The 26,228-nt window shown below is 52.7% G+C and overlaps 2 protein-coding genes across 2 annotated transcripts in view; one reads left to right on the top strand and one right to left on the bottom strand.

The window, feature by feature from the left end:
• The first annotated feature begins 6,822 nt into the window (after positions 1 to 6,822).
• LOC102055587 (steroidogenic acute regulatory protein, mitochondrial-like) lies at positions 6,823 to 10,356 on the top strand. The gene is made up of 7 exons (XM_027797239.1): positions 6,823 to 6,886; positions 7,083 to 7,205; positions 7,947 to 8,092; positions 8,636 to 8,794; positions 9,639 to 9,823; positions 10,022 to 10,115; positions 10,255 to 10,356. Exons 1-7 carry the CDS (start codon positions 6,823 to 6,825, stop codon positions 10,354 to 10,356), a joined length of 873 nt encoding a protein of 290 aa, XP_027653040.1.
• Positions 10,357 to 11,652: 1,296 nt separating this feature from the next.
• ADAMTS14 (ADAM metallopeptidase with thrombospondin type 1 motif 14) overlaps positions 11,653 to 26,228 on the bottom strand; it is a 39,425-nt gene continuing 24,849 nt past the window's right edge. The window contains 16 exon segments of the mRNA XM_055720728.1: positions 11,653 to 15,270; positions 15,928 to 16,038; positions 16,498 to 16,624; positions 16,991 to 17,198; positions 17,346 to 17,478; positions 18,790 to 18,955; positions 19,651 to 19,814; positions 19,954 to 20,034; positions 20,175 to 20,298; positions 20,516 to 20,649; positions 21,454 to 21,629; positions 21,843 to 21,991; positions 23,631 to 23,744; positions 23,881 to 24,013; positions 24,727 to 24,870; positions 25,045 to 25,150. Of these exon segments, the coding sequence (XP_055576703.1) occupies positions 14,939 to 15,270; positions 15,928 to 16,038; positions 16,498 to 16,624; positions 16,991 to 17,198; positions 17,346 to 17,478; positions 18,790 to 18,955; positions 19,651 to 19,814; positions 19,954 to 20,034; positions 20,175 to 20,298; positions 20,516 to 20,649; positions 21,454 to 21,629; positions 21,843 to 21,991; positions 23,631 to 23,744; positions 23,881 to 24,013; positions 24,727 to 24,870; positions 25,045 to 25,150 (2,402 nt within the window). The 3' untranslated portion in view covers positions 11,653 to 14,938.

The following is a 26,228-nucleotide window of genomic DNA, read 5'->3' as shown; positions in this document are numbered from 1 at the left end:
TCTGCAAGCCTATAGCCAAAAATGCCACATTTTCTCCCCATTCATCAAAGCAGTCAGGAGAGAGCACATCTGCAGCCAGCAGGGAGGAGATTCCCCGTGGACGGAGTGAATGACCCTCCTTTAAGGCACAGTTTTGCAGCTGCCAAATGGTCCAGGAACATGGAAAAGAAAATATTTCTAGAGAAGGTATGAGGTTTTTAAAAAAATTTTTATGCAGCCATAGAGACATTCACTCCAGAGTAATCCTCAGGGAGAGAAGCAAGATGAAATGCTTCATAACCTGTTGCCAGTTATTGTATGTTCTTTCCAGATTAATTGAAGGTGTTTGCATTTATTTGCATACAAAGGCAACTCAGCTCCTTCACAGCTTCTTGCCATCCTTTTACTCCTGGGGAAATTTGGATTCTTGTTGCCAGGGATGTGGCTGGTGCCACAGCAGGCAGCAAGGATGAGGCCAGCGTGGGGGGAACAACATGTATTTCAGTGGGGGTCAGATTCACATTCAGAGCAAATAAAAGCAGCACGGCAGAGGAATGCAGCCCACAGAGCTTTCCCAAAATCTGGGGAAATGAAGGCAAAATTACAACAGAGCAGGGAAGAGTGTAGCAGATTGCAAGAGACCCTTCTAAAGAGCATGGACCAGCAGTGTCAATCCTCATCTTGAAACAGGGAGAATTGTATTGAGGGTGAAACTTAAAAATGTGGTAAAAATGCTGGAGATCTACCAGCTGCTGGGGGAGGTTGGAAGGAGATGGGGGGGACTCAAACAGGGACTCACTGAAGGAAAAAGGGAAGAGACACTGACTTCTCCAAGGCATTAAAGCATCTCATTGCAGTTCTGCATATCCCCTCATGATGCTGATCCTGAATGACTGCTTCCTAGTGTCTACACTTGACTTTTTCCACACTTTTTCCCTCTAAGACAGGCAAGGCTGCAAGAATCATCCAATGTCATAAAAGCCAGCTTTTAATTAAAAACCACAAGAGCACAAGCATTTTTGTGTTTTCAAAGAATGGATTAAAAAGATGATTTGAGATTATCAGCACTCCCAGCGTGGGGTGAAGACACTGGAAGCAGAGAAATTACTAGTCTTACAGAGGTCATACACAGAGCTGGATCTGAAGTCAGCAATACCCAGCTGGGGAACCAGATGGTTTCAAACCATGGGCACAAGCTGCCAAAGTGTTTGGAATGTTCTTTGTCCTTTGGGTGGTTTTTTTGTAATGATTTATTGGTGGTTCAGTCCATCCTATAGGGCAGATACAGATTCTGGTTGTCATGGAAGGCAAGAGGTCATGTTTGACTGACATGATCCTTTCTGGATTTGAGAATTTATCACAGAGAGCTTGAACATTACAAAGCTGTTGCTTCAGGTAAACGTACTTCAGGGTGTACATTATTCAACCCACACTGGAAAAGTTAAGTAGTGGGGTCATACCTCCATCCCATCACTTTCCTCCTCTTGATAGGAGCCAGCACATACTTCGAAGTGCCTTTTGCTGGTGCATGCAGATTCAAAACCTATCTATTGAAAGGTGGCTTCTGCCTAGAACCTCTCCTCTTCCTTTTTGATCCAAAGTTTACATATTAATGGAGAAGCCTCTGGCCTCTCTTATCACCTGAACAGCAGCTGCCCTTCTATTTTAATTGAGGCAGTAGATGGAGATAAGATTGCTTCAACCCTGCATAGAGGAAGGCAGCGTTCCAGCAACAGAGACACAGCAGCTTCCCTCTCCTGCTGATATTTGGGCTCTTTTGGTGACCATTTGTGAAAATTACAATTAGCTTCAAGTAAATATTGTTCTTCTGTTTTGCATTCTCCTCTCAAGTTGGATTGTTATCAGCCACAAAACACCGCTCCAGTGTTGAAGGGAGGCAAAAAGCAGTATTCCTTCATTCTTTCCCAATAAGAATGTGCCTTTTAATTCTTTGTAGCCCCTTTTTTTGTATTATAAAATGTGCTTTTTAGAAAAAGAGAAGGACATTGAACTTTTTATTATTACTATTATGAGCCTGACAATGTAGCACTGAGCATCCTGGTTTGAGGGGGAAGAAACTTGAGTGTTTTTTCCATCTGGAGACACTAACTACAAGTGCTTTGGTTATGTACAGAAATAAAGGCCATGTATTTTTATATTATCTCTGTTTGACTCCTAACTTTTCTGGGGACACAGCTAGGAAGAAGAGAGAGGCAGACAGTAGTTCCCATAGCACAGGAACTTACAGCAAGAACAGCATAGCCAAAGGTCCCTAGGGACCCATTTTCTAGCTCCATATTTAGGGTGCCTCAGAGACCCATAGCTAAATGCCCCATCAGGTCTGCAAGACAGAGATGCAGGGCTACCTCTGCTCCTAGAAACCCCTGGAGCACCATTAGGGACAACGGCAGCCCTGCAGGAGGGTTCCCATGGGACCAAAGTCACTGCCTTATCCTCTCCTGCCAAATTCTGCAAAGGTATTGGAGGCCATCCAAGACTGCTTAAAATCAGGGCTTCCCCTGAATCAAGGCTCTGCTGATTACAGAGCAGTCTCGCTCAGAGGGGTCTCAAGGACACACAGAGAATAATTGCCTGAGACTTGCCCTCGGGTCTGAACAGGAGGATCCCTTCGTGACCGTGGGAGGAGGGAGCCCGTATCGCCCTTGTTGCATTGCTCAGCTTTCTGCCAAGCTGCTGATAGCGGCTCTGAGTTCCCCTTGCTCCCCATCTTCACGAGGAATATCCCATTATTTCCCACTCCTCTTGTCTCACGGTCAGGATTTGGGCTGATTCAGGCTATGTTTTGTGCACTGATGAGTTGCTATAACCTCTGCTGGCATGCACCACATCTGTGACCACCTATGGACCTACACAAGCCTTAATCACAATCCAAAACCATGCTGCTCTACCAGGTGTTTGTTGAGGACTACTTGGACCCAAAACTTCTCAGTATTTGCTCCACAGCCAAAGCCGGGAGGCATCCACTTGCCATTTAGGACCTTTTCCATTGGTCTCTTTCCCTCTTCTCCACCTCTGAAGGAGATTTAGGGGCAGATTTTTCATTCAGCTGAGGTTTTCATTGCACAGAAAATGCCAGCCTTACCCCTTGGGGTGGGAAAGAGGATAATGTTGCTGATGGGTGAGCTCCTACAGCAGATAGCAGATCAGTTTTGCCCTAAACAAGTAAGTGTGGTGTGCCCACTACCTGCAGATGAAAAGACACCAGCGTTCAGAGGCTGTGGAAACCCCGAAGATTTTAGTCCAGGTTTTACTTAAATGCTGTGCACCAGTGTTACCCTAAAGCAGTTGAACTTCTGGTCCTAAGGATGATACTTGTCCTGCCAGTGGGATGAGGTGTCATAGCTAGGGCTGGAGCTGGAAATGTTTCCAGCCCCCTTCGAAACAGTGAGGACATTTCAATGGGGATCTTACCAGTCTGTATTGCTACTGGAGCTTTGCTCTCCTGCTGAGTCAGTGAACCCTAAAGCTTCTAGGTCCCTTCTGGAGATATTTTTTTCCAGTTCTGGTTGGATGCTCAAACAGCAGAGGACAGTGAAGGGACACAGGCATTTCTGTAAAATTGCCCATTTCTTCTGTATTGCACCCACGGAGCTGGAGTAGGACACCAAGCCTCGGTGCCCAGGCCAAGAAGAAGAGAAACAAATAAGAGTGTCTTCCTTCAAATGGACATTATTCCTACTAGTTAACTTAATCACAGGGTATTTGACTAGAACAAGGGAAGAATTAGCGGCTGAAATCGTACCTTTGCCTCCCAAGGCGCAGGTTACAGGCTCTGCATTTCCCATTTGGCAGCGCTGTTCGCTCGGGAGCTGTAGGGTGTTCCCTGAGCCAGCATCCCTCCAGGGGGTCCTGCCCTGTGCGACTGGAAACGATGAGTCCCCAAGGGGTCCTTGCATCAGGCAGCAGAGCTAATTGGGAGGGCTGGGGTGCCAGATCTCATTCCCAGTCCCACATGCAGCAACCACCCAGCTCCCAAGGGTTTTCCAGGGGGTTAAGGGGCAGAGCAGCCCAGACCCAGCACCTGGGAGCGGGGCTCCTACCCACCTCTCCAAAAGTGGCTTTCCACGTGGAGCTGCAGATCAGCAGTGACCTCCAGTGGCTGCAGCCAAACCTGGTGGAGATACCGGGCCAAAGCCGCCCTGCTGCAGCCACGCAGGGGTGGGTGCATGGCACCCTGCAACCCCGGGGTGTCCCACAGCCTGCACCCAAAGTTATGGGACCTTTGCACCAGCACGCAACGGGCCAGGGCTGACCCATGGCAGCCTCTCACCACTCTGAGCTGGGGTCTCACGTAGCAATGCCATCCTCTCCTGGCCTCCAGGCTTGCCATCGCAGGCAAGTTTTGATATTTTTTTTCCCTGTAAGTCACTCTATTCCCAGGACATCTCGTACAGCCCTCAGGAGAGCATATGGACACCACCCACCAAATGGGGCGATAAAACATTATCTGCCTGTCTATTACAACTTTCTACAGAGACAAAACTAACATGAGAAAGTGTGTGCAAAAGTGAGGGGAATGTGTGTGAGAGGATAGACTATTAGCAGGGATCATCTCTCCCTGGGGGCTAGCAGAGGCGCAGGTTTAAAGCGCTGGAGTAGATTTACTAGTCACTGCTCTCTCCTTCCTTGCAAAAACTCCTATTGTACTTCCTAACTGCTGGGCCCCAGTGACTCCCCAGACCTTGTGAAAAATACAGAAAAAGTAGTTTGTAGCTCACCAAAGCAGCAGTGTAAATCTCAGCACTGGCAATAGCAGATCTCCCATGGAAATGCCGTTGGGCTACACCGCAGCTCCCAAACCCCTAGTGCAAGGCTTGCAGCTTATTTAGGTTATGCACATCACACGGGCACACCTACAAGGCTTTCCTGCAGACATGAGACATGCACACAGGCACTTTTCTGGCCGCCACCACATATGAAGCCACCCTGGAGCAGACTGCAAATAAGCAGCAAAGGACCCGAGGAGCAGCAGCTGGCAAGGGGTTGCTGTTATAACCTGCCCAGCTGTCAGGAACAGAGGGAGAAAGCTGCTATGGGACACAGCTGTGCAAGCCACAGCAGCTGTGCTATGAGGTTACCCCTGCAGGAAAAGCCTGGGGGGGCGGGGGAAACTCAGGGCTGGGGCTGGTGAGTCAGGTGGGAAGCCTGGGAACTTGCTGAGCTGAGCCAACAAGTCCCCAGGGCTGGGATAAAACCTTCCAGCACAGCAGGACCAAAACCCATGGGAAATAAAGTTGAAGCCTTTGTAGGAAATTGTTCTGCCCCCTCCATTCCTGCCAGTATTGGAGGGATGCAATGCTTGCTATAAGAAAAAAGATATTAGCAGCACAGAAGGTGTTGGGAGAGACAGCTGGATTCCTCAGCTCACATGTGGGACAAGGCTATGAAGGGTGACATGGGGATGAGCCCCTGCCCTGGCTCATCTACCTGCACTGGCAGGGGCCGCTGCTTTCCTCAGCTGCGGGGATGCCAGGCAGGCTGCAAAGGTCACCCCATTGGTGAGTGGCTGCTCCTGGGAGCGAGCACGCACCCAAAGGGACCCAGCACCATCAGTTAGAAAGAGAAAATAACTATATTCAACTCCGTCAGCTTAGGGTGAAAATGTGAATTTCCTACTGCTGCTTTTCCTACTTAATCAATTACTCTGCAACCATGGCTATGCTGCCATGCCCAAAAAACATCCACAGGCACCTGTCTTGCTACTCCACTCCAAATAATACACTTTTCAAACCAACATGCAGTACTGCATAGATTCATCAGACTGTCCCCATCACCGCTGTGACAGCCCCAGGGCTGCCAGGGAACAGGCAGTGCCAGAACCTGCAGTGCTTGCACAGCAGCTGTGGAAGGACTGTCCCCATCCAAGCAAGAAACATGCTGACTGCAACCAAAACAGACTGCAAGTCTTGAAGTCTCTCCTATCCCTTTAAAGCCCCAAAGCCCTTCTGGCCTCTTTGCCCAAATATTTTGACTGTGGCAGCCTCAAAGACTGAAGTTAAAGTGAGCGGCAGTGATGCTGTGTAAAAGAGAAGCACCCGACCCATTGGCTACATATGGGTGGAAGAGCCTTTCCATGGTAAAAATCAAGCAGGGTTTTCAAAGCACTTGAAAAAGCAGGTATTGCCAAGGGGCAGAGGAGTACAGTATGGCTGTATTTTAGAGAGTGACCTAGTAGGTTTTGTGTTTAACCTTTAAAAAAAAACAAGGGGAAGGACTGAATAACTTCATGCCAAAAATGTAGATCACCATAAGCAACAGAGGTCTGCGGGGGATGATTAGGAGAGAATAAAGTAGGAAAGAGGAAAAAAAGGCATTACTTGAGGAGTTACAACAGCAGCAATTACCATCTTAACTTCCATGAAATTTTTACAGGAAGAAGCACCATTTTCTGCAAGTATGGATTTAACAGCAGCTTCCACACTCCCCAAGAGCAAACCCACATTGCTCTCATCTCCCACTCCATCCTCCATGCTGTGCCTGTGCAAGTGCCACCAGTTGCCTTTGCTGGCTTGGGTTTGCCACCACAGTCCTCGATAAAGTGGCACTGGGGACCACTAAAGTGTCCCATCCCAGCCATGCCTTGGGGACACGTTCATTCATAGCTGCCTGCAAAGGGCAGGAAAAAAGGCAGGGACGGCTCATTCAGAGGGAAGCATGGCCTTTCCCTCCAGCCCCTCCTCTCGCTTGCCTTGTCCTTGAGTACTCCTTATTCCCAGTTGCTATCTGGCAGCGTGGTCCTATCATCAGGTGCTGTCCTTCAGGCTGGTTATAAAGACGTGCCGGGCTGTAGCGTGCTCCCAGAGGCAGCCCTGCTCCTGCGCCATGCTGCGGGCCACCATCAAGCTTTGCTGTGGCATTGCCCATGATCACCTCCGCCGCCTGCCCGGTAAGCACCACTCGCCTCCCCTCCAACCTCGGGGAAAAAAAGGCAGAAAAGTAGCATTGATTTTCCTCTCGCGTTATATCACATACAGGGTAGTCTTGGTCTTAGCTGCAAATGAACTTCCAGCAGAGACCCAGGGCACCACAGCATCTCCCTAGCATGCTCTGTGCTCACCAAAGCCTGCATGTCTCTCCCCTAGGCTTGAAGATAACAGCCGCTGCAGCAATACAGAAGGATGTGAGAGGGCTGGTGGTAAGAGGATCCCATCGCCTGCCTTCCAAAATTCCTCATTATGTTCAGAGGCTGAAGGGGAAGGAGACGGGTAAGCTCAGCCCGGGTGGTTGGATACCATATTTCCTAGCCCTGCTCACAACCCCTTGCAACACATGGTGGAGGGATGAGTATTAAAATGCACCCTCTCCATATGATTTGACTTATATTTTGAGAGACAGAGTTAATTACCTTCTCATTCCTGGGCTGGTCTCCAGCTCTCTGGTAACTTAAAAGCATTCCTCATACTGACGGCAAGCGGGGTTAGCAAGGAGACCCTGAGATTCTGGGAAGGTAAATTGCATTGGTTCGCTGCACCGGCAGCCAAAGCTTCTAGCAGAGGTTACAGGAACTTATTGTGTTTTCTTGCATGTCTGCTGTGTCCCTATTTCCATCGCTTACCCAAAGACTTGAAAATTCGCAAATTCATCTGGCTTTTTTGAAGTGTGGCTTGGTCCAAAGGTTGCCTATGCAGTGTTAGTAATACCCAAGCAACATGCAATTTGTACCACGGTGTTACTGGGAATTGATTTGGAAAGCAATTTCAAAAAGCTTTCCAAGTAGTCAGTACAGACTCAGTGAATGAATGCCAGGGATGCTCCTGAGGGCAAGGGTTTCTGCAGTAGGCTGTCCCCCAGCCCAAGAGGGAACCAGCTGCGTGGTAAAAGCCAAGACTTCAGGTCAGCAAAACCCTCTGCTCCAGGTCTGTGTGCACTTCTGTACTCACAGCCATGTGCACAGGTAAAGCTGGGGGGGGGGGAGCTTTTCACATTGCTCTGCCTTGCTCCTGCAGCCACCTGCCCCGAGCCTGCTGGAGACATCAGCACCAGCCGGTTCCCCAGTGTGGACCTCTCCTACATCACCCAGGGAGAAACAGCCCTGAAGCGAGCGCTGAGCATCCTGCAGCAGCACACCAGCTGGCAGGCAGAAATGATGCTGGTAAAGCCCAGCCACCTCTTGCCTTACTGCTTTATGCCACAAAAGCTCTCGGCAGGAGAAATGAGCCAGGGGAGGGGAGACATGCTTTTCTTATTTCTCCTGCTTGAAGGCACACCATGGGCACAGCAGATACGCCATGCAAAAGCATGCACAGCAAAGAGGGCTTCCAAGCAAGCCTTCATTAAAAACATTCACAAGCAAATCTGCAAAGTAAATAGACAGCAGGAAAACGCTTGGAAGGGGAAACTCAGATAATCGTGTTCCTGGGGAAAGCCAGGAGTATTTCTGCAGAAAACCCCAACAGATTGTGACTTTGTTGTTATTTACAGTGTTTGTTCATTAAGCTGTTTGCTGAATTGTTTAGCTAGGAAGGAGCTTAAGAAAAAAAGCAATCAGAGCGGCATGATTTAAATATAACGGTTTTTGCCTGTAAACCAAGCAGTGATTAAAAAGAGGACTGGGATAATTTATTAGCAAGACATTTCAGCATGCAGCTGATGACTCGGGGCATTTGGGGTTGATACAGGCTCTCTGCTCTCCCAGGACTCTGGAGCTGCCGTGTCCAGCACCGCCCTTCCTGGGCTGGGCAAGGTGTTTCGGGCAGAGGTGATCCTGGCCGTGCCAGTGGCACAGCTGCACCAGGAGCTCTTCGAGAGGATTGAGCAAATGCCTCAGTGGAACCCAACCCTCAGCCAGGTGAAGGTAAGGTGGGGAGGGACTGGCAGCCAGCAATGCCATCACACACAGACGGTCCAAGATGCATTGCCAGGGTTGCTAGCATCCAAGACCTCATATTTATCAAGGTTTTTAAGATTGCTGAAGGATTAAAGCTAATTCCTCACTTCTGCAAGAGCAGGATATCACCCCAGGGAGACAAGATGTGCTTTACTGATGTGGCGTTGAGAAATGTGTCACTTCCAAGCTCTCTTTTCTGTATGGTGCCTATTCACAGAGGTTTTTCCACACTGTGGGACTCTGACATTGCTCTGACTTTAATGTCAGGGAGAAGCTGTCCAGGGGAATCAGACAGGTCAAAAAAAAAGAGGCAAAACCAAACATATCACACTGCAGGGGCACGCCCAGGAAGCTTATGTGCTGTCTTGGGCTTCTTTTGAGTATTCTGCCTTATTTCTCAGCTCCCATATCACAGCACATCCCTAAGCAAGCTGCTGGCCTCAGAAAGTCTCCCCTACCTCACCTGGGCTGGCTCAGATGCTACCCAGCCTCTGCTTATTTATTGCTACCACTTCCCTGCCCCTTCAGAAAAAGAAACAACACAGGGAGAGTCCCATCCCAGATAAAAAAGGCTGCAAAAATTACCAGCTTTCCCCCTTAATAGTCTGCAGGGGATTGGGACTTAATTATCACCAGGTGCAAGTCCCAAGCCCCTGCTTTGCTGCTGCTTCTGCTCATGCTGCCACCCCACACTGCTGTCCCCAAGGTGGATTAACGTCCCCTGGACAGGAGTAAGGGGGTGGCAGGGATGTCCCTGGAGGGGCAGTCACGAAAAGCCTAATAATGCCTGTGGTGCTCCTTGTTCTGGTAGGTGCTGCAGCGTGTCGGGGCGGACACACTGGTGACACACGAAGTCACTGCTCCCAGCCCAGGCAACCTGGTGGGCCAGCGGGACTTCATCAGTGTGCGGCACCGTGGCAAGAGGGAGACAGCCATCTACCTGGTGGGCACCGCCACCCACATCGAGCCACTGCCTTTGCAGGAAGGCTGCATCAGGTAAAGTCCCCTCCACAAACGACCATCACTGGGTATCGTGTCACTGCAGGGGGGAGACCACTGCTATAGCCATGAATGTTTGCACTGGGCATGGCAAGGGAGGCACACGCTCCTCTTGTGTTTGCTCTGGGATCTCCTTACACTCGTTGTTTCCCCCCTGGGGTGGACCCTAACTGCCTGCTTCACTGCCCACCACAGGGCTGAGTCCCGGCTGAGCTGCATCGTCCTGCAGCCGCTGGCAGGGGACCCCAGCTGTACCCACTTCACCTGGCTCCTGAGCATGGACCTGAAGGCAAGTGCCACCGTGTTACTTGGGTGAGACAGCAAGGGGTATGCGTCCCGGTGTGCAAATGCACCCTCCTCCCCGGGATGGGCACCCCAACTCTCTTTGACCCAGTGGAACCAAATCTGGGGTGTTTTCTGTCCCAAAGGGCTGGATCCCTGCGTCTGTCATTAACCGTGTCCTGCCGCAGTCCCAAGCAGACTTCATCAAACACCTCTGCCAGCACCTCTCTGCCACCACGTGTCCCTGAGCGGTGGGAGGACAGAGTCTGCCTGAGCACAAGGGGGACAGCCTGAGCTGGAAACTCATTCCTGCCCCTCCTCATTGCCACTATGGCTGAGGAGCTGCAGCCACCAGCAACGGGGCAAGACTGTGCACCCACCCACTGAGCACGGAGGATGCTCTTGACCCAGCACTGTGCCCTTGCTTCAGGGACAGAGCAGAGCATCTGCAAGCTGGGGCGACCAAGGCAGCACCAAGCCTTGCATTAGGGGTTGCCTGAAAACCCTTGCCCAGACCTCATCCACGAGCAGCAATGGTAGTGGGTGTTTGGCATTGCTCCTCCTTGCCATGCACAAGGGAAGGGGGTGGCTGTCAAAACGCAACCTGATGTCAGGCATCGCTGCCCACAGTGCAGTTTGTTCTGCAACTTCAGCCCTGCCCCAATTTCTTCACTCTTTATTTATTACCTGATCGTGGCATCAGTCATCAGTGCAAGCTCAGGGGCTCTTTTTAGCCTGAACCAGTAACACATCTTTATTTTTGCGATAGCTAAGGTATGTATTTGTGTGTGTACAGATGCATATACATAGAGGTTTTTCTCCTGCTATGCTAACAGTGGCAGGCACAGCCGGAGCAGGCATATGGCACTAAAACCATGTCCCAAGGGGTCAGAAATGTGCTTTTCACCACCAGTTCAATCGACTTTGGGTATTGCAACACGAGAGAGGGCGGCAAGGCAAGTGAGAAAACAGCTAGTGGAGGCAGGCAGCAGGAAGGTCAGGCTCAGCCCCAGGACCTCATAATGCAGCATCAAGCCCTCCAGGAACATGCCTCCAGGGGAGCTTGTCACTGCAAACCTGCAGCATGATAAAACCCCTGGTGGGTTTTGTCCTCAGATGATCCTCAGGAGATCACCGGCCATCCCACACCCACAGCTCTCTGCAGCAGCAGGGATAGCCAGTCCGGTGACCCTGCACCTTCGGAACAAGCACGCTGTGCCATAAAGCCGCTGCCAACCACAGCTAGAAACAAGCCTTGCAAGAGTGAAACTGAGCAGCTGGGTGTCATGAAATGTTCCTGCAGCCGTGGCAGGGTGCTTGGAATTTTTACCTGTGGGGTTTGCTGGGTCTTCATCTTATTTAAGGCAGGGGGGAATAACCACAAAACAGTTATGTGAAACTAGCTGATAAAGAGGGGCTGGGCTGAAATAAATTAAAGAGCTGGTAGCTCGCTGTGTGAAATCCATGTCACCAACTACACACAGGTCACACTCATATTTTCCCCCTCACACACCCAACCCTCCAAATAAATCAACAGAATGAGATCTTGATGTGGATTTATTTATTTATTTTACATTATGTTAGAGTTCCAAAAAAAAAAAAAAGAACCCAAAAAAATTAATAAATATTAAAAGTTAAAAAGCTCTGAATCTTGTATGTACAAAACTTTATACATCATCGTAACACTGGACAAGGTTACATCACAGGAATGACTTGGTGCGTACACCTGGCGCAAGAGGGTGTGGGGGACCGGAGCACCCTCTCCTCCTGGAGACAGGACCAGATCCCTGCTGGGAGGTGGTACATTGCGGCACTCCATCCCCATGCCGCAGCTTTCCACACACCATGGCATCTGTGCAGCAAGAAGCAACCCAACGTCAGCCTGCCTTAGGCGCTTCTTGCGTTCACTCGGAATAAATACCCAGTGCTGGGTCCCAGCCCTGCAGCATCACCACCCCAGAGCACCCGCACGCGGCAGAGGGGGCTTTATCGCACCCTGCTTTAAATCCCACCCACCTCTCTCAGCTAGAGGGGGGGGTTAGCACCTGCAGCGCAGCCCCCCTGCCCCAAAGCCTACCCGGGGACCCTGGCTGTGGGGTGCAAGGGGGCTGGGCCAGCCCTCAGCCACAGCTCTCCACCGAGGTATAGCAAGGAACCACTGCAAATATTCCTAATGCAATAAAGCACTAATGCCCAGGACAGCACTGAAGGAGGGGTACAGCCAAGATTTTGAGAGGAAGGCATCAGAAGGCATGCACGCATGCATATATGCTGTGTCCTGGAGACATTACAGCCCATTTCTGAGGGGGGAAGGTTTTGCTTTTATTCAACACCTCCGATGCTAGGGGACAGGGGGCTGAACGCTGGAGAAAAGCCTTGCGTCAGGCTGGGAAAGGCAAAACAAGCTCCATCCTGCCCCGAGCCAGCCCAGGGCTGTCCCAGCAGCAGGAGAAGGCTGTGGCACACCCTGTGCCAGCCCCAGCCCTCCCACCTGCACCTCCAGGGAGAGATGCGCCTTGAAGAGTAAACAAAGTGTTATCTTTGGCACAATAAATGCTGGCACTCCCAGCTGGAGAGCACTGCTGGTGGATAGGCCGGCAAGGGGCACAGCAGTGGTATCAACAGTCCAAGGGATGAATCCCACCCTGGTACACACGCAGTATCTCACTGATCCTGTGGTTTCCAATACCTGCACACCTCAGATCCAGGCACCCCGCTGCAGAATTTCATCGGCATCCCTCTGTCTGTCTGCTCCCACAAGGTGTGCTGGTTGCTTGGCTCAGAGTGATGTGGGGCTTTGTTCCACCTTTTGTGAAGCCCAATTAATGCCAAAGGGCAGCACCCAGGAGGCTGGGGACCTGGAGCTTCAGATGCTTTTAAGAGTAGTTAGATAAGCGCTCATCCTGCCTTGACTCAGAGGCGCTCCAGGCGCAGGAGGGTGCACAAGCTGCCGTCTTAACATCTCTTCAGCCCTTTTTGTACTGTGGCATAGCTCCAGGGGAGCACTGCAGAGGCAGTCCAATGCTTAAAACATCAGGAATGCACAGGGTCTCCATTCATTTCAATTAAAGCATGTACCTCAGCCTCCTCCCTGCTGCAATCCACATCAGACCAGCAAAGGCTGAGGTAAGCCTGCACTGATGTGAGCTCCTCTGAGGTGCTCTGACCTCAAGTGCCTTGCAGCCACACGAGTGCTATTGATGCAGCGCTCTGCCCCGGCACCAACAGCACTGAAAGCACCAGGCTCAAATAGCAGCATGCCCTAAACCTGGCAGCCTCCCAGTACATGCCAAGCACTCCGGGCCGCCTTGCAAGCAAGCCCCAGGCACCTGAAGAGCTTCCCAAACACTGCCCCTAGAGATGCCCCGTCCTGCTCCTCAGATGTCCAGGGAAGCAGTACCATCAAGGCTGCAGTGCACGCACCCATTCACGTGCTCCCAAGAGATCCCACTTTACAATGCCAAACTGGTCTTCCTGGCAAGCCTTGCCTTCCCCTGATTCCACCTCTCTGTCCCCAGAACCTCCTCCCTACCAGCGTTCATCCACCATGGAAGCCCACCTTCCCCTGCCACCGCACCTGGAGGTGCTGGATGCCCTCAGCTGGAAGGCTGCACACCACTAAGCACCGAAACCATGGCAGCCCCACTGGGGACACCTCTTGGAGACATCCCTCAGGGACACAGCAGGCTGCCTGACCCCTCCCCGGGGAGGTTTTGAGGACTATAACTCCTCAAGGCAGACCCTGTGCCTGGAGCAGGCCTGACATCAAGCAAGCTGCACGCAGCCCTAGGCTCCTAAAGTGCTGTGCATACATTTAGTACTTGGCACAATATTTTAACAGCGTTAATCATCCCCCTTTCACCCCCTCCCATGCAACAAAAAAAGACACAGATGAATCTGCCTCTCTCCTTTTGTCATAACTGCCCTTAAAACCCACTCCTGGCTTCCCAGATGTCCCCATGTTCCTCCAAAACATGTTGATGCCCCACAGGCACTGGGTACAAGGGTGCAGGGATCAGGCTAGTGGTCCTGGGGAGGCTAGGCATCGGTATCAGCTCAAGGCTGGCCAAGGGCATCATTGGCTAAAAAGTCACCGCCAGGTGACAGGCATTTTTTACATGTATTTTTGGTCTTTGATCTTGTTCTTATTGCTCATGTTAGGGTTGCCTGGACCTCCTCCTGCCTATCCTGCAATGCAGGACAGAATCCGGTCTATAGTTTTCACACTCCATCTTCCCCCAGACATGTTTCCCAAACTCTCTACCCCAACAGGGACAGCCCAGGGCAGCAGTCTGGGCATTCCCTGACACTTCCCCCAACGCACCCCACCACCTCCCTCCAGTTCCTTGCCCCCCCCCAGATTCCCAGCATCCTCCCATTGCTACCCTCAAGCTCTGAGCAGCTAGGCTGAACTGCAGAGCCAGGACCCCCCTCTCCAGCACATCTTGTGTTGCTGCTTGGGACAGGGGCAATAAAAAAATCAACATTCAAGCCCCCTCCCCCCAAATCTTTTTAGCACCTTGGGAGGAAGCGGCCCATCTAACTGCAGCCAAGCTCCTGTCACTATTTTTGCTCCTTTTCACCTTTTTTTCTGTGGCACTGTCAAAAAAAACATGCCACAGCAGGGGAGGGTGAGGGAGATCATGAGAAAAAAAGTGGCTTTCCCAGGAATTTCTGGGTGAGCCAAGTCATTTCCAAACCTGGCTACGCCACCCACGAAAACCATTACTGGAAGTTGGGGGGTGGGGGAGAAGAGGGGGAGGAGGGGAGAGAGGGAGAGAGGGAGGCAAAAGGCTTCCCCTGCCCTACGGCAAGGTGGTCCCAAGAGGGTTACCTGGCTGCCCGGCCCCTGCCCAGCTTGCTGGGGGCTGGCAGCCCCCCAGGGAAAGCACCGCTGTCAGGCATCCCTCTGCCACCAGCTGGCTCGGCCCGAGGTGCTGGGGTGGGGTCCCCACCAGTTTCCCCCCAGGCAGCGATGGTGGAGCTGGGAGCAGCGGTGCCCTGGAGAGCACTGGGGCCGGTGGGGGGGGGCAAACTAGTGGTGGAGGAGGCCTTCTTGCTGCAGGATTCGCAGCAGAGCTTGTTGTAGCCAGGGATGGAGCAGTAGCGAGCCAGGACTTCCATCTGGCAGAAGATGGACTTGTCCCCAAGGCAAGGCTCCCCTGGAGAGGGACAGAGCAGTGTCAGACAGCACAGATGATGAAGATAGCATTAAGCTCCCACCCCTCCACCTTTCCGACAGTCCCAAAGGCAACAAGACACCCCCCTACTATTGCTCTCTGTCCCAGGGCAGCAATTTTGGAAACGCTTGTATAGGAAAGGGGTTGAGGGAGTTGGAAAACAAAGCCCCCAAGTGCATGGGAGATAAAAATCAGAGAAACAGATGCTCCAAACCAGCATCTTAAATAGGATCCTGATGCATCTCGACCAGCTATGAAGCACTGTAAGCAACCCCTTGCTTTAAGCAAGGGGCAAAAGCCAGAAGCTATCACCCTGCATGGGTAAACACGGCAGGCTGAAAAGAGTTCAAGGTTAAAAGGAAAGGGCATAAAATCTGGGAGGCAAAGGGAGTGCAACATGATGCCCAGCCAAAGGCAGTGGCAACTGCAAGATCCCGGACTCCACAAGATGGCAATCGAGTGGCAGGCTTTGCCAGCAGAGGCATCAGGCGTGTAACGGTGGGAGGCAAAACTCCCCAAAACCACTGCTGGGATGCGCATCCTCCCTCCCATCTGCCTGCGTTTCCCATGGGGAGCAGCAGAAGCCCTCGGGAGGGTTATCCCGGGAAACGTCACCCTTACCCAAGCAGGGACACTTACTGGAGGAGATCTTGCTGACAGGGTTTTTGGTCCCATCCTGGGGCACTCGCTGCACTTTGGGCGTGCCATGGTCACCAGCATCGGTGCTGGCCGTGATGCCAGAGCCCTTCCCTGCAGAGAGAGCACCATGATGCCCAGCTGCCATGGGAGGCTGGGAGCACTCAAAACATCTTAGGGGGAGTATTTTAATGAGGAATTTTTTTGTTTTAAGGGATCTCCTTAAAAACAAGGTCCCTTGGGGAGCACCTGGTTGGCCCAGCACTTAAGCCACCCAGAAAAACCCAAAACGAACTCCAGGGTGCCCATTCCATCATACCTCAGCTCACCGCATCTGCAAACTGCCAGAAAACCCAACACCACCTACAGCAAATATCAGGGCCAAGAACAGAAAAGTGCAGTATTTTGGCTGGTGTTTAACCCTTTCTCTGCCAGCACCATCAGGGATGTTCAACCTGACCTGTGCTGGCATCCCCCTGAAGCCAAGATGAGCTGGAGGCGTGCATGAAGGTTGATCCCCGCTGGTGTGTGCCCCCCCCCCCCCCCCCCCCGAGTGCCACCTCTTCCTCTCACCTGGGCAGAGGGCCACATGGCAGCCCTGGACAGCCTCCGGCTTGTCACCCTCGCAGCGCCCACCACTCTCGCTGCCTTTGCACACCACCTGCCGCTGCTGGACGCCTTCCCCGCAGCTCGCCGAGCACTGTGCCCAGACAGACAGTCAGCGATGGGGTGGGGGGAGCTGGCATGCCCCAGCAGCCACCCCAGTGGGGTATTTGCAAGTACTTGCAGGTGACTACTCCTCAGGTGGATATTGCTTTCTAATAAGGAGTCTCCCTACCCATCTCCAGCAACCCCCCGCCCTCACTCTCCACCAGGATGCACAGGGATGCTATCCCTTGTCTAATTTTGATTTTCCCCACAAACCATCACTGGCTCTTGTACCCTTATCTCCATCCCTATGAGACTAACCTACTCTGTAAGCACCTGGCCCTCACACCCAGCACCTATTCCCTCCTCCCGACACTGCCACGCAGCCGGGGGTCCTCCTCCTCCCCAGTTAGCTCACCTCCGACCAGGCGCCCGTCCTCCACTGTGCAGGGCAGGGCAGGCGGCTGCAGGGCCGGCGTGTCTCAGGGCGCTGCCCAGGGCAGTACTTGGTGTGCAGGGTGCGGTTGGTGCCATCCTGCAGGCGCTGCACGCACTGCACCGCCCGCACCTGCACCCCCAGCTTGCCGCAGGACCTGCTGCAGGCACCCCACTCCTCAGCCACCCAGCTGCGGGGAGGGGAAAGATGCACATGGTGATGCCTGCCATTGCGAGGTGATGCCCGCGCTGAGAAGCAGCTGGTGCACTCCCAACACAGCCCCACATACCCCATAGAGGGGATGAGAGCACCTTGGGCCAGCCGGGGGAGGACTTACGCTGGCTGGGAGCACTCCTGGATGTTACAGCGCCGCCGGATCGGCTTCGGCTTCTTGCCATTGTCACAGAAGTTTCTATGCACCATCCGGTTGTCACTTTTCCGTCGGCAGCCGTATTTGGTGTACTGGATGCCTGGGGGCAGAGCATGGGTGCCGAGGCAATGGGTGTGGGGGTCCCACCAGCTCCCCACCCGGTCACTCTCCTGCATCCCTGCTGGGACGCATGCTCTCAGGTGTCACCATTCAAGGTGGGACCCAAGCAGTGCTTCACCCCAGGCTCGCAGAGGATTCTCGTGTGGGTGCTGACCCCCATCCTCCTGGGGTCACCCAGGCTGCTGTAGGGTGCACACACATTCAGCCTTTCCCTGCTCCCTCTCCCAAAAACCCAGGTCAAAACATCAGAGTTTCTTGGTGGAGACACAGCCACCACAGCCCCAAGAGAATTTAGCAAGCTAAAAATTTGGCTTTATTTCTCCAGATGAAAGAAAAAAAGCAGCACATCGCAAGCCCAGCCAAAACACTGCTATAATTTGCCAAATAAGCTGTGCTTGCTTGGGAGCAGACCAGACTGGGGCTAAGCCAGCATTAGCCATGAGATGCCTGCCACCCTGCCAGGAGCCCTGCTACAGCAAGGACCAGGGAGCCAGCAAGAGCTTGTTTTCCTGCTCTGCAAGTCCCAAAATCTTCCAGCTGCAAACTGGTCAGCGCAAGGTGGAAGCATGAGGTCTTCTCCGTTATTGGAGGGTCAGGTAGGTTGGAAGTGATCTCTGGAAGTCTCTGGCCCACCTCTCTCTCAGAGCAGGGCCAGCATCAAATGGAGCCATGTGAAGACAAGGCTTTCATGAGCAAACCTCCCCAACACCAGCACGCAGGCACACATGCTTCCTCCCAGAGGGAAAAAATCCAGCAATAACTCTGCTGGGAGCCCAAATGTACTACGGGCCCTCCATCACAGCACCTGCTGGGGTGTCCACACCTATTCCCATGCAAGCTTTAGGTGCGGTCACCTGCAAGATCACTACTCCTTGGCTCAAATCCAGTTAAACACAGCCAAGGAATTAAAAAACGGTAGCAGGTACACACGGATAGACAGGCAAAGGTATGCACACACAACAACATGGGCTGTTTTCATAAGAAATCTGGCTAAAATGCTTGCCTAAACTGCTCCACAACACTGTCCGTTAACACTCATATTTCCGTGTAGATCCCCCAAATTACAGAGGTGCAAAGAACATGGGTATGGGTGTAGAGAAGAAAGCCAGGGCTCCAAGCAGTACCAGGTCTAGGTCTAAAGCCTTGCGATACATGATCTTGGGGAGGAACACTTAAAAGCAGCATCTGCATGTTTGCAAGCCAGAGCTGCCCCAAAGGGCTCAGGCACTGCCTAACATACCCAAGCATCCTCCCAAGCATGCACTGTAGGCTGCTACGAAGGGAAAGCTACCTCCTCCGCACGCCTTGGAGCACTGAGACCAGCTCTTGAGGGCCCACTCATAGGAATCCATCTCTTCAAGCAGGACGTTGTTGTTTCCAATCATGGGCAGCAGGTCTTCGTGGATGATGTACCGGTACATCAGGCTGCTCCTCGCCTCCTCCTCCTGAGGGATGACCTGCAGGCAGAGAGAGGACAGTTGGAGAGGGGGAAGGAGATGAGGAGTGATGCCATGGGAGAGGGAATGGAAGAGGAGGCCATCAAATAAAAAAAAGAAACTAACAATGACCACATGGTACAGTACACGTAAGAGTAGGAGAAACAAACCCTATTATTGCCTCCAACATGATTAGGTGGGCTCTGAACACAGAGTCTACCCTTCGGGAACACACCTCTCCAGTTGTGGAGAAAAACACTGCCCAAACATCCCAACTCCAGCCTTGGGTCGCATGCCCCTGGTCTCTCTTCTGACCTGCAGGACCACAGTCTATGCCCAAAGCCAGCGCCAGCCACAGGATGGATGGGAGTGCAGACCTACCCCTTCCCTGGGTGCTCAGGGAACCCATCCCTAACTCCTCCACGTACCAGTACAGCTAAAACAAGACATGGAGTCACAAGCAATTGCTGCACAGAGCGAAATACAGTTGGACTCAAAGGTAAACACCTGAGCAATGCATCTTTATAGCATTCTTGCATGCAGCTCATTGCTCCTTGCTTTTGGCTAGCTCATATCCCTGGTTTTAATGATATGCCCTACATACCTTCTCTACTGAAGTCCTTCCACCACCTCCTACATCCCATCTCAGACCACCTCTGTACTGCTGGGTGACAGTCATCCCCAGCATCCCCAGAGCATGTGTCACCCAGGCTTACCAAAACACTGATGGCCTCGTGCAGAGGACCACTGGTTTTCAGGCTCTCCTTGCCATGTTCAACGGTGTATTCCCACTCCAAGCCCATCTCAATAAACACTTGACTTTTAGCTTCTCTGCCCTTGGCGTTAGGGATGAAGTTACCCGTGGCTTGATTCTTAACAGCTGGAGGAGAAAGGAGGTATTCCAGCATCATTTCCTTTGGTCTGCCTTTGAAGGACTGGACCCTTTGGGTGGGAATTGTAAGAACAGGGACAAGGAAGAGGTAGAGGGTGAAGGGAGAGGTTAACTACAGAGTACTCGCCAATGCTGTGAGATGCCGGCTCCATCTCTTCTATCTGAAGGTGCCTTGCCCCAGCTGGAATCTCAAACATCTTCAAAACACCTGCTGACAGGGAGGGAAGGAAGGACGGAGGGAAAAGGAAGAGCAGGTTTGCTCCAACTGGACACGCAACCACTCACACCCACACACGTATCCAGCTGCCCCTGACTGAATCCACTCCCAAACCCATCCAGCCTGCTCACCTGGCTGCTTGGGGGTCTTGGCCAGCGTGCCCTTCACTGTCCGGCAGTGGGAGTTGTCCCCCCCGCAGACCCCACACTTGTCGTCCTGCTTCAGGGAACCGACCTCCTTGTCACAGCCGACATGCTGTCACCCATGGGGAAAGAGAAGACAAGCACGGGGTTACATCCCTGCAGCTCATCCCATCGCGCCACCAGCCCCACAACCCTTTGCTGCACACAGGGTCGGTCCCTGGACTAAAACATACATCCCCAAGGGGTAGTGGGTCAGGGGGATGCACAAGCACTCTCTTGGACAGGCAAAGGACAGGGGCAGTCGCACGCAGCCGCCATCAGCTCCTCACCACGCACTCGCCCCGGACGCAGATGCTGTAGGGGTCTCGGTAGCTGCACCGGGTACCGTCATGAACAACCTGATTCATGAACACCACGTCCCCTGTTCCCTTGGACTGGCAGATCAGCTCACACTTCTGAGCATCTGTAGCAAAATAAAAAGGGGGAAAAGGGGGGAAAAAAGGGTTTGTGGAAGTATATTAGGGTGTTAGAAGATAGAAACTCGTATCAGCTTGTATCCCTGAGCACAGCCAGACTTCCAAACCCCAGACTAACCACGTGCCTTATTTTGCCACGTCTGCTTGCTGCTCAAGAGCCTGCACTTTTGCCCAGCACACATGGGAAATTAAGAGAAAGCAACTGGATGGGACACACTACGTGACACTGCAGGGAAAGACGCCTGGCTGTGTGCGTGAGCGATCCCAAGCCAGGCAGGCGGACCTGGCGCCCAGCCAGCCCAGAGCAGCACGCTCCCCACTGTGGCTCCAGCAGTGAGCAGGCAGAGCCATCACCCCACCACCTCCCAAGGAAAAGAAGACCTCTGTGTGTCAAAGCACACGGAAAGCAGAGATAAAACTTTTAAAGTAGTGCAAACAGATTTATCTCTGGCCACCACTACACCAAGGGGCTCTCCTCTTACTAGTGCAGGAGGAGCAGGGAAAAGTTTCAACATGGGCTGATCTTCCCAGCCCAGCTCTGCTGCACTTTGAGCTGGAACCAGAGCAACGTTTGGGTTTCTCTATGTGACACCTGAGGGCAAGCACAAGAGATTAGTTTTAAAGACCTGGCTGCTTGATGCTCACTTATTGCACGCTAGTTTCCAGCTCAGGAGCTTTCCACAACCCACCACCTGTGCAGCTGGCCCAGTCTCCGTCCCACAGTGATGGCCACCTCTGGGAGGGAAGGCACTTTGGCTACTGCTCCTTTGCTAGGACCCACCGCCGCTCACCGTCGTGATGCTCGTAGGGAAGCCAGGAGTGCTTGCTGTTCTGGTGGGTGTAGTAGGAGTTGCGCTTGGAGCATTGCTGGGCACGGAAATCCTGGTAGGGCCCTGGGCACTCCTCGGCATTGCACACTTGGTACTCGTAGGTGGCTCCTGGGCAGTGGCGACCACCATATGCCGGGCTGGAAAATAAAGCAGGTGAGTTAAAACCGCATCAGAGGATGCTGCTGTCCAAACATGACACAGCTCAGCACCAAAACGCATGGCACAGCTCATGCAGGAACAGATGTCCCCACCCCTGCCCACAGAGCACACGAGGGGAAGAGTAAGGGAACCTCTGACTCTCAACTGCTTCCAGTTTTACCCCCGCTAAAAGGGAGGGAGGCCAAACATACGGCGGGTTGTCACAGCTCCTGCTGCGAGAGCGCACGCCACCCCCGCAGGTCCTGGAGCAGGAGCCAAACTTGGACCAGGAGCTCCAGCTGCCGTCCTGGCTGTAAGGCTGCTCCGACGTCTTCCAGATGCAGTGACCCTTGAAGCACCACTGGAAAAGAGAAGAAAAGACGGGTGAGCTCCACGCCTGCCTCCTCCAAGGTGCTCAGCACCAGTAAAGAAAGCCCTCCTGCACCCACAGCACTACAAAAATGGCTCGCAGTTCGCAAAGCATGGGAGGAAGGTGCTCTTCATCACGGCCTTGGGCATGTCCTTCTTACAGGAAGCAGGAGCAGGAGTGGTGCCCAGGCATGTGACAGCAGGGCTGCCCTCCAGGCTGGTTTGGGGACCAGCAAGCTGCATCACTTCATGACTGAATCAGGAGCACAAGCAGCCCACGGCTTTGCTCCAAGAGCACAGCTCCATGGCTGGGACGCACAGCAGAAAACACAGCAGAGGAGCAGGGATAAGCAGGGCAGGCTCCCAGCACATCTGTACTTGAATCTGGTATAGAAGAGCCTGCACAGTGGTGGTTTACATCAGCTGGGAAGCTGGCAGCTGGGTTATATTGCTGTGTTTTTCTCCAGGGTTTACTTGTTCACAAGTGTTTTGCTTTTAAAATCGTAGCTGGAAAAGCGGGCAACAGAGGAGGTGTGATTTGCTCCAGACATGATATGCAAGCCATACGGCTTCCCAGAGGGAGAGATCAGGATGTGGAAGGACAAACCCGTGCAAAAGGCTGAAGGCACAAGCTTGGGGCACGCAAATATCCCTCTGCAAAACAAACTCCTTTGGTTTTCTTTCCGTAATGCTGTATTTTTTAATTCCTGGACTGGTTTTCTCTCTCCAGCCAAACTGCCCCTCTCCACCCATGCAGATCCTCGGGCAGGCACGGCGTTACACCGGGATCTGGGATGGATGAGCCCTGCGGATATCTCTCCGCTGGCACAAGGGGGATGAACCCAAACTTTTGCATGGAGCACAGCAGCAAGCTGCTGGGCATTTTGGTAAATGCAATCCGGAGCTCCACATTTCTTCCCACGCACGTATAATGCCTGGCATGAAGCTGCAGTGTCGCCTCACGGGCACCCAGACCCAGGGTTTAACGCCAGCCCTGGGGAAAAGTCACCAGTGCCTTCGGTGCCCACTGGGACAGATGCAGGGAAGGTCCCTGAAGGGGCAAAACACTGACCAGCCTGTGGACCTCCCAGTCAAGATGTTGCAGTCCCCTGGAGCCACGTGCCAGCACAATGTGTAACGCATCTGTACATGTTTCAGAAAGCCTCATTTTGGAAGCTTTTGGCAAACTGCCATTCAAGCACTTGGGGAGGCTGCATTTCAAGCAAGATTGCTGGGATTTATACAGAATCTCATCACAAGTTGTTGCATACCTTGTGCCCAGCCACTCTCCAGCAAAGAACCACCCAACACCTACATGGGCCAGCAGCTTTTCCAACATATCCACACTTTCACACTGTGCTAATGGGCACGCCAAGAAAGCCTAAGGTAAAAGCCTGATGATATCCTGAGATTGGATGTGCAATGTCATCGTCGCTCTTTTGCCAGGTAACAAAACAAGCGCTGCTTCTCTGCAGACACAGGCAGATCAGAAGAAAACCAAAGCCATAACTGAGCACAAACCGAGGAAAATAAAGAGTAATGCCAGCTAAAAACTAGGCACCCACTGACTGCTGCCCTCAAGGGGGTCCCTGTCCCCTCCCAAGGAGGGGGCAGGCAGGACCAGCCCCTACCTTGCCTGGAGAGCACTCGGTCCCATCCAAGGGTGGCCCCTTCTTGGTCTTGCAGAAGTAGGGGTTGTCAGGGTGGCTGCACCACAGCTGCTTGCAGGGGTCGAAGGTACGGAACTGGGGAGCACAGAGGAGCTGGGCTGGGACAGTAGCAGCAAGTCCCAGCAGGCCCACAGCACCCCTCCTTGCCCACGCGGCGCCTGGCTGGGGGTCCCGGAGTGAGGGGCAATGTGGCCATGCAACCCATACTCACCGCCGTGCACGTTTTGTAGCCCACACCAAAGTCAAAGCGGCACTGCTCGTCCATGGAGTAGTTAATGCCTGGCAGCTCAGGTAAAGTGGGCCACTGGTGCTCAAAGGGGTCATCCAGGAGGCAGTCGTAGGAGCTGCAGAGGTGCAGGGCAGAGGCAAAGCAAGGTCAGACATGGAGGATTTCCTTCCTTCAACCCTTCCCTCACCTACAGCCCTCTCTCCAAATTCAGATACTGAGAAATCTGAATTATCTTGGCACTGATGCTAACTACGCATTGCTGGAAAACATGTTGCTAGCAAAGACCCCCAAAGACAAGCATCCCTCCGCTGTCTGCAGCTCCTCAGGAGACAGAGCACCTTGGTACTAGTGAGTACCACTACTGCCACCTGCTTTCCCACCACTCTTCTTGGCCCCAACACACAGAAAGCTCCTGGCCTGTCTCTACACCTTTTTAGTATGCAGCACAAAACATTTTATAGCCTAAAGGGGAAACCACACAGGCAAAGCAAATGGCAAAAATATTTGACACGTGGGCTCTGCTAGCACAGAGCTTCTGCAAACTGTTGCTCTGTTGACATCTTCAGCTTTTATCAAGCTCCTATTTGCCTTCAACCTCTGCAGCCCAACGATGACATTGCACATCCTTGTGCAAGGAACCAAAGCTGTTAATAGAAGAAAAAGGGAAAATAATCTCCCAACGACTCATTTTTGCTAATCTGGCCAAAACAAGCAATCCCAATGGGGACCCATCTGCTGCTTGCTTCATGCAGGAGTTGCTGGGTACAAAATGCACGCAATCACGCTGTCCAAAGGGAGAACGTTCCCTCCTGCTTAAAACTGACTTACTGAATGTAGCGGTTGAGCTCCTGCTTGCTGCAGCGGGACCAGTGGTAGCGGTGGAAGGCAGCCTGGACCAGTGGTGCCATGATGCTCCCCATGCTGGTCTCATCAGCACAGCGGTTGCCCTGGCCGTCATGCTCCATGCCTAACCTGATGGGAAAAGCCAGTGTGAGATCAGGTTCCTGGGCAATTTACACCAGCTTGTTGTGTGCCACAATGGTACGCACGCTGGCACCAGCAGAAAGTCCCTTCTGCAAAGAAAGGAGCACCACCGTACTTGTCCCCCCACCAAAGGGGACAGGCAGCTCTGCCCCCGTGACTTACACATGGCCAGTCTCGTGGGCAATGACAAATGCTGAGGAGAAGCCATCTTCATGGTTGAGGGTGCAGCTGCGGAGTGGGTGGCACATCCCGGTCACTGGTGCGTAGCCTGGGGCAAGGGAGAAGGGAAGAAGAGAGGAAGAGAGGAGAGAGAAAACCTTTGCGGGGGAGGGGGCGGATGAAAAATTTAAAAAAAACCCCAAAACACAACCGCAGCCTGGCTTCACTGCAACACGAGAAGAAACAAAGAGGAAGGCACTGTAGAGACAGAGCTGCTCAGGTCACTTGCTCACCAGAATGACCATCAGGGCTGCCAATGCCAAAAGCAGGCTGAGGTTGTGCTGAGGCTCACCAGCAGCTCTCTGCCCTCATGCCAAAACACCCGGGCCGGCAAGAGGGCAGCAAAGGGACCCATGGGTGCTTTATCGGTGTCGGTGACCACAGCCTCCCAGCCCAGAAACGGCATCCCCCCCATTCTTCTTTATTGAAAAAAATAAAGAAGAAAGGAAGAGAAAGAACAAAAGGTGTGAGGTGTCCCCCAGAGCCCCACCAAAAATACAGCCTTGCTTACTGCAGGCTACAGGGGACCCCTGAGATGCACCCACACATGCACCCACACCAACCCCAGGCATGGGGGCACCCCTCTGCCAGACAGAGACAGGGAGGACCATGCACCTCCCCAGCCCCCAGCCCTCGATCAAGTGCAGTGCAGTGGGGCAGCTGTAGGCAGGGAAGCTTTCCCCCCACCCATTCAGCAATGCATCATCTCTATTTCCGTTTATTTTCCTTTTTGCTTATGTTATTTTTGCCCAATTCAATTAATTCCTTGGCTTCTTCTAGAATTTACTGTCCAATTTTTTAATTTTTTTTTTTTTAAAGACTGACCCTTTTTGGCATCAAGGGGAAAGAAGTTAGTGAGGGAAGGACTTACAGGTCTCAGAGGCAAAAGCAGGGCAGGACCATGCTGGATAACTCTGCCCTGGGGATAGGGATGCTGGAAGAGGAAAGCTCAGGGAGCCAAGAGGGAGGCTGAGCTGCAGCAGGAGAGGGGTGCTTATGAGCTGAAGGTGGATGCACACCCCTGCGCCTGCCCTCCTGCATAGACCCTGGCCAAAACACTGGGTCCATGGAGTCCACGTGCCACCATCCTTGTGGGCCACTTGCTCCACACCAAGTCAGCAACTCAT

The sequence above is a fragment of the Falco cherrug genome, chromosome 9 (genome assembly GCF_023634085.1).
Source record: "Falco cherrug isolate bFalChe1 chromosome 9, bFalChe1.pri, whole genome shotgun sequence".
Taxonomy (NCBI): Eukaryota; Metazoa; Chordata; class Aves; order Falconiformes; family Falconidae; genus Falco; species Falco cherrug.
This window is presented reverse-complemented; position numbering and strand designations above follow the sequence as displayed.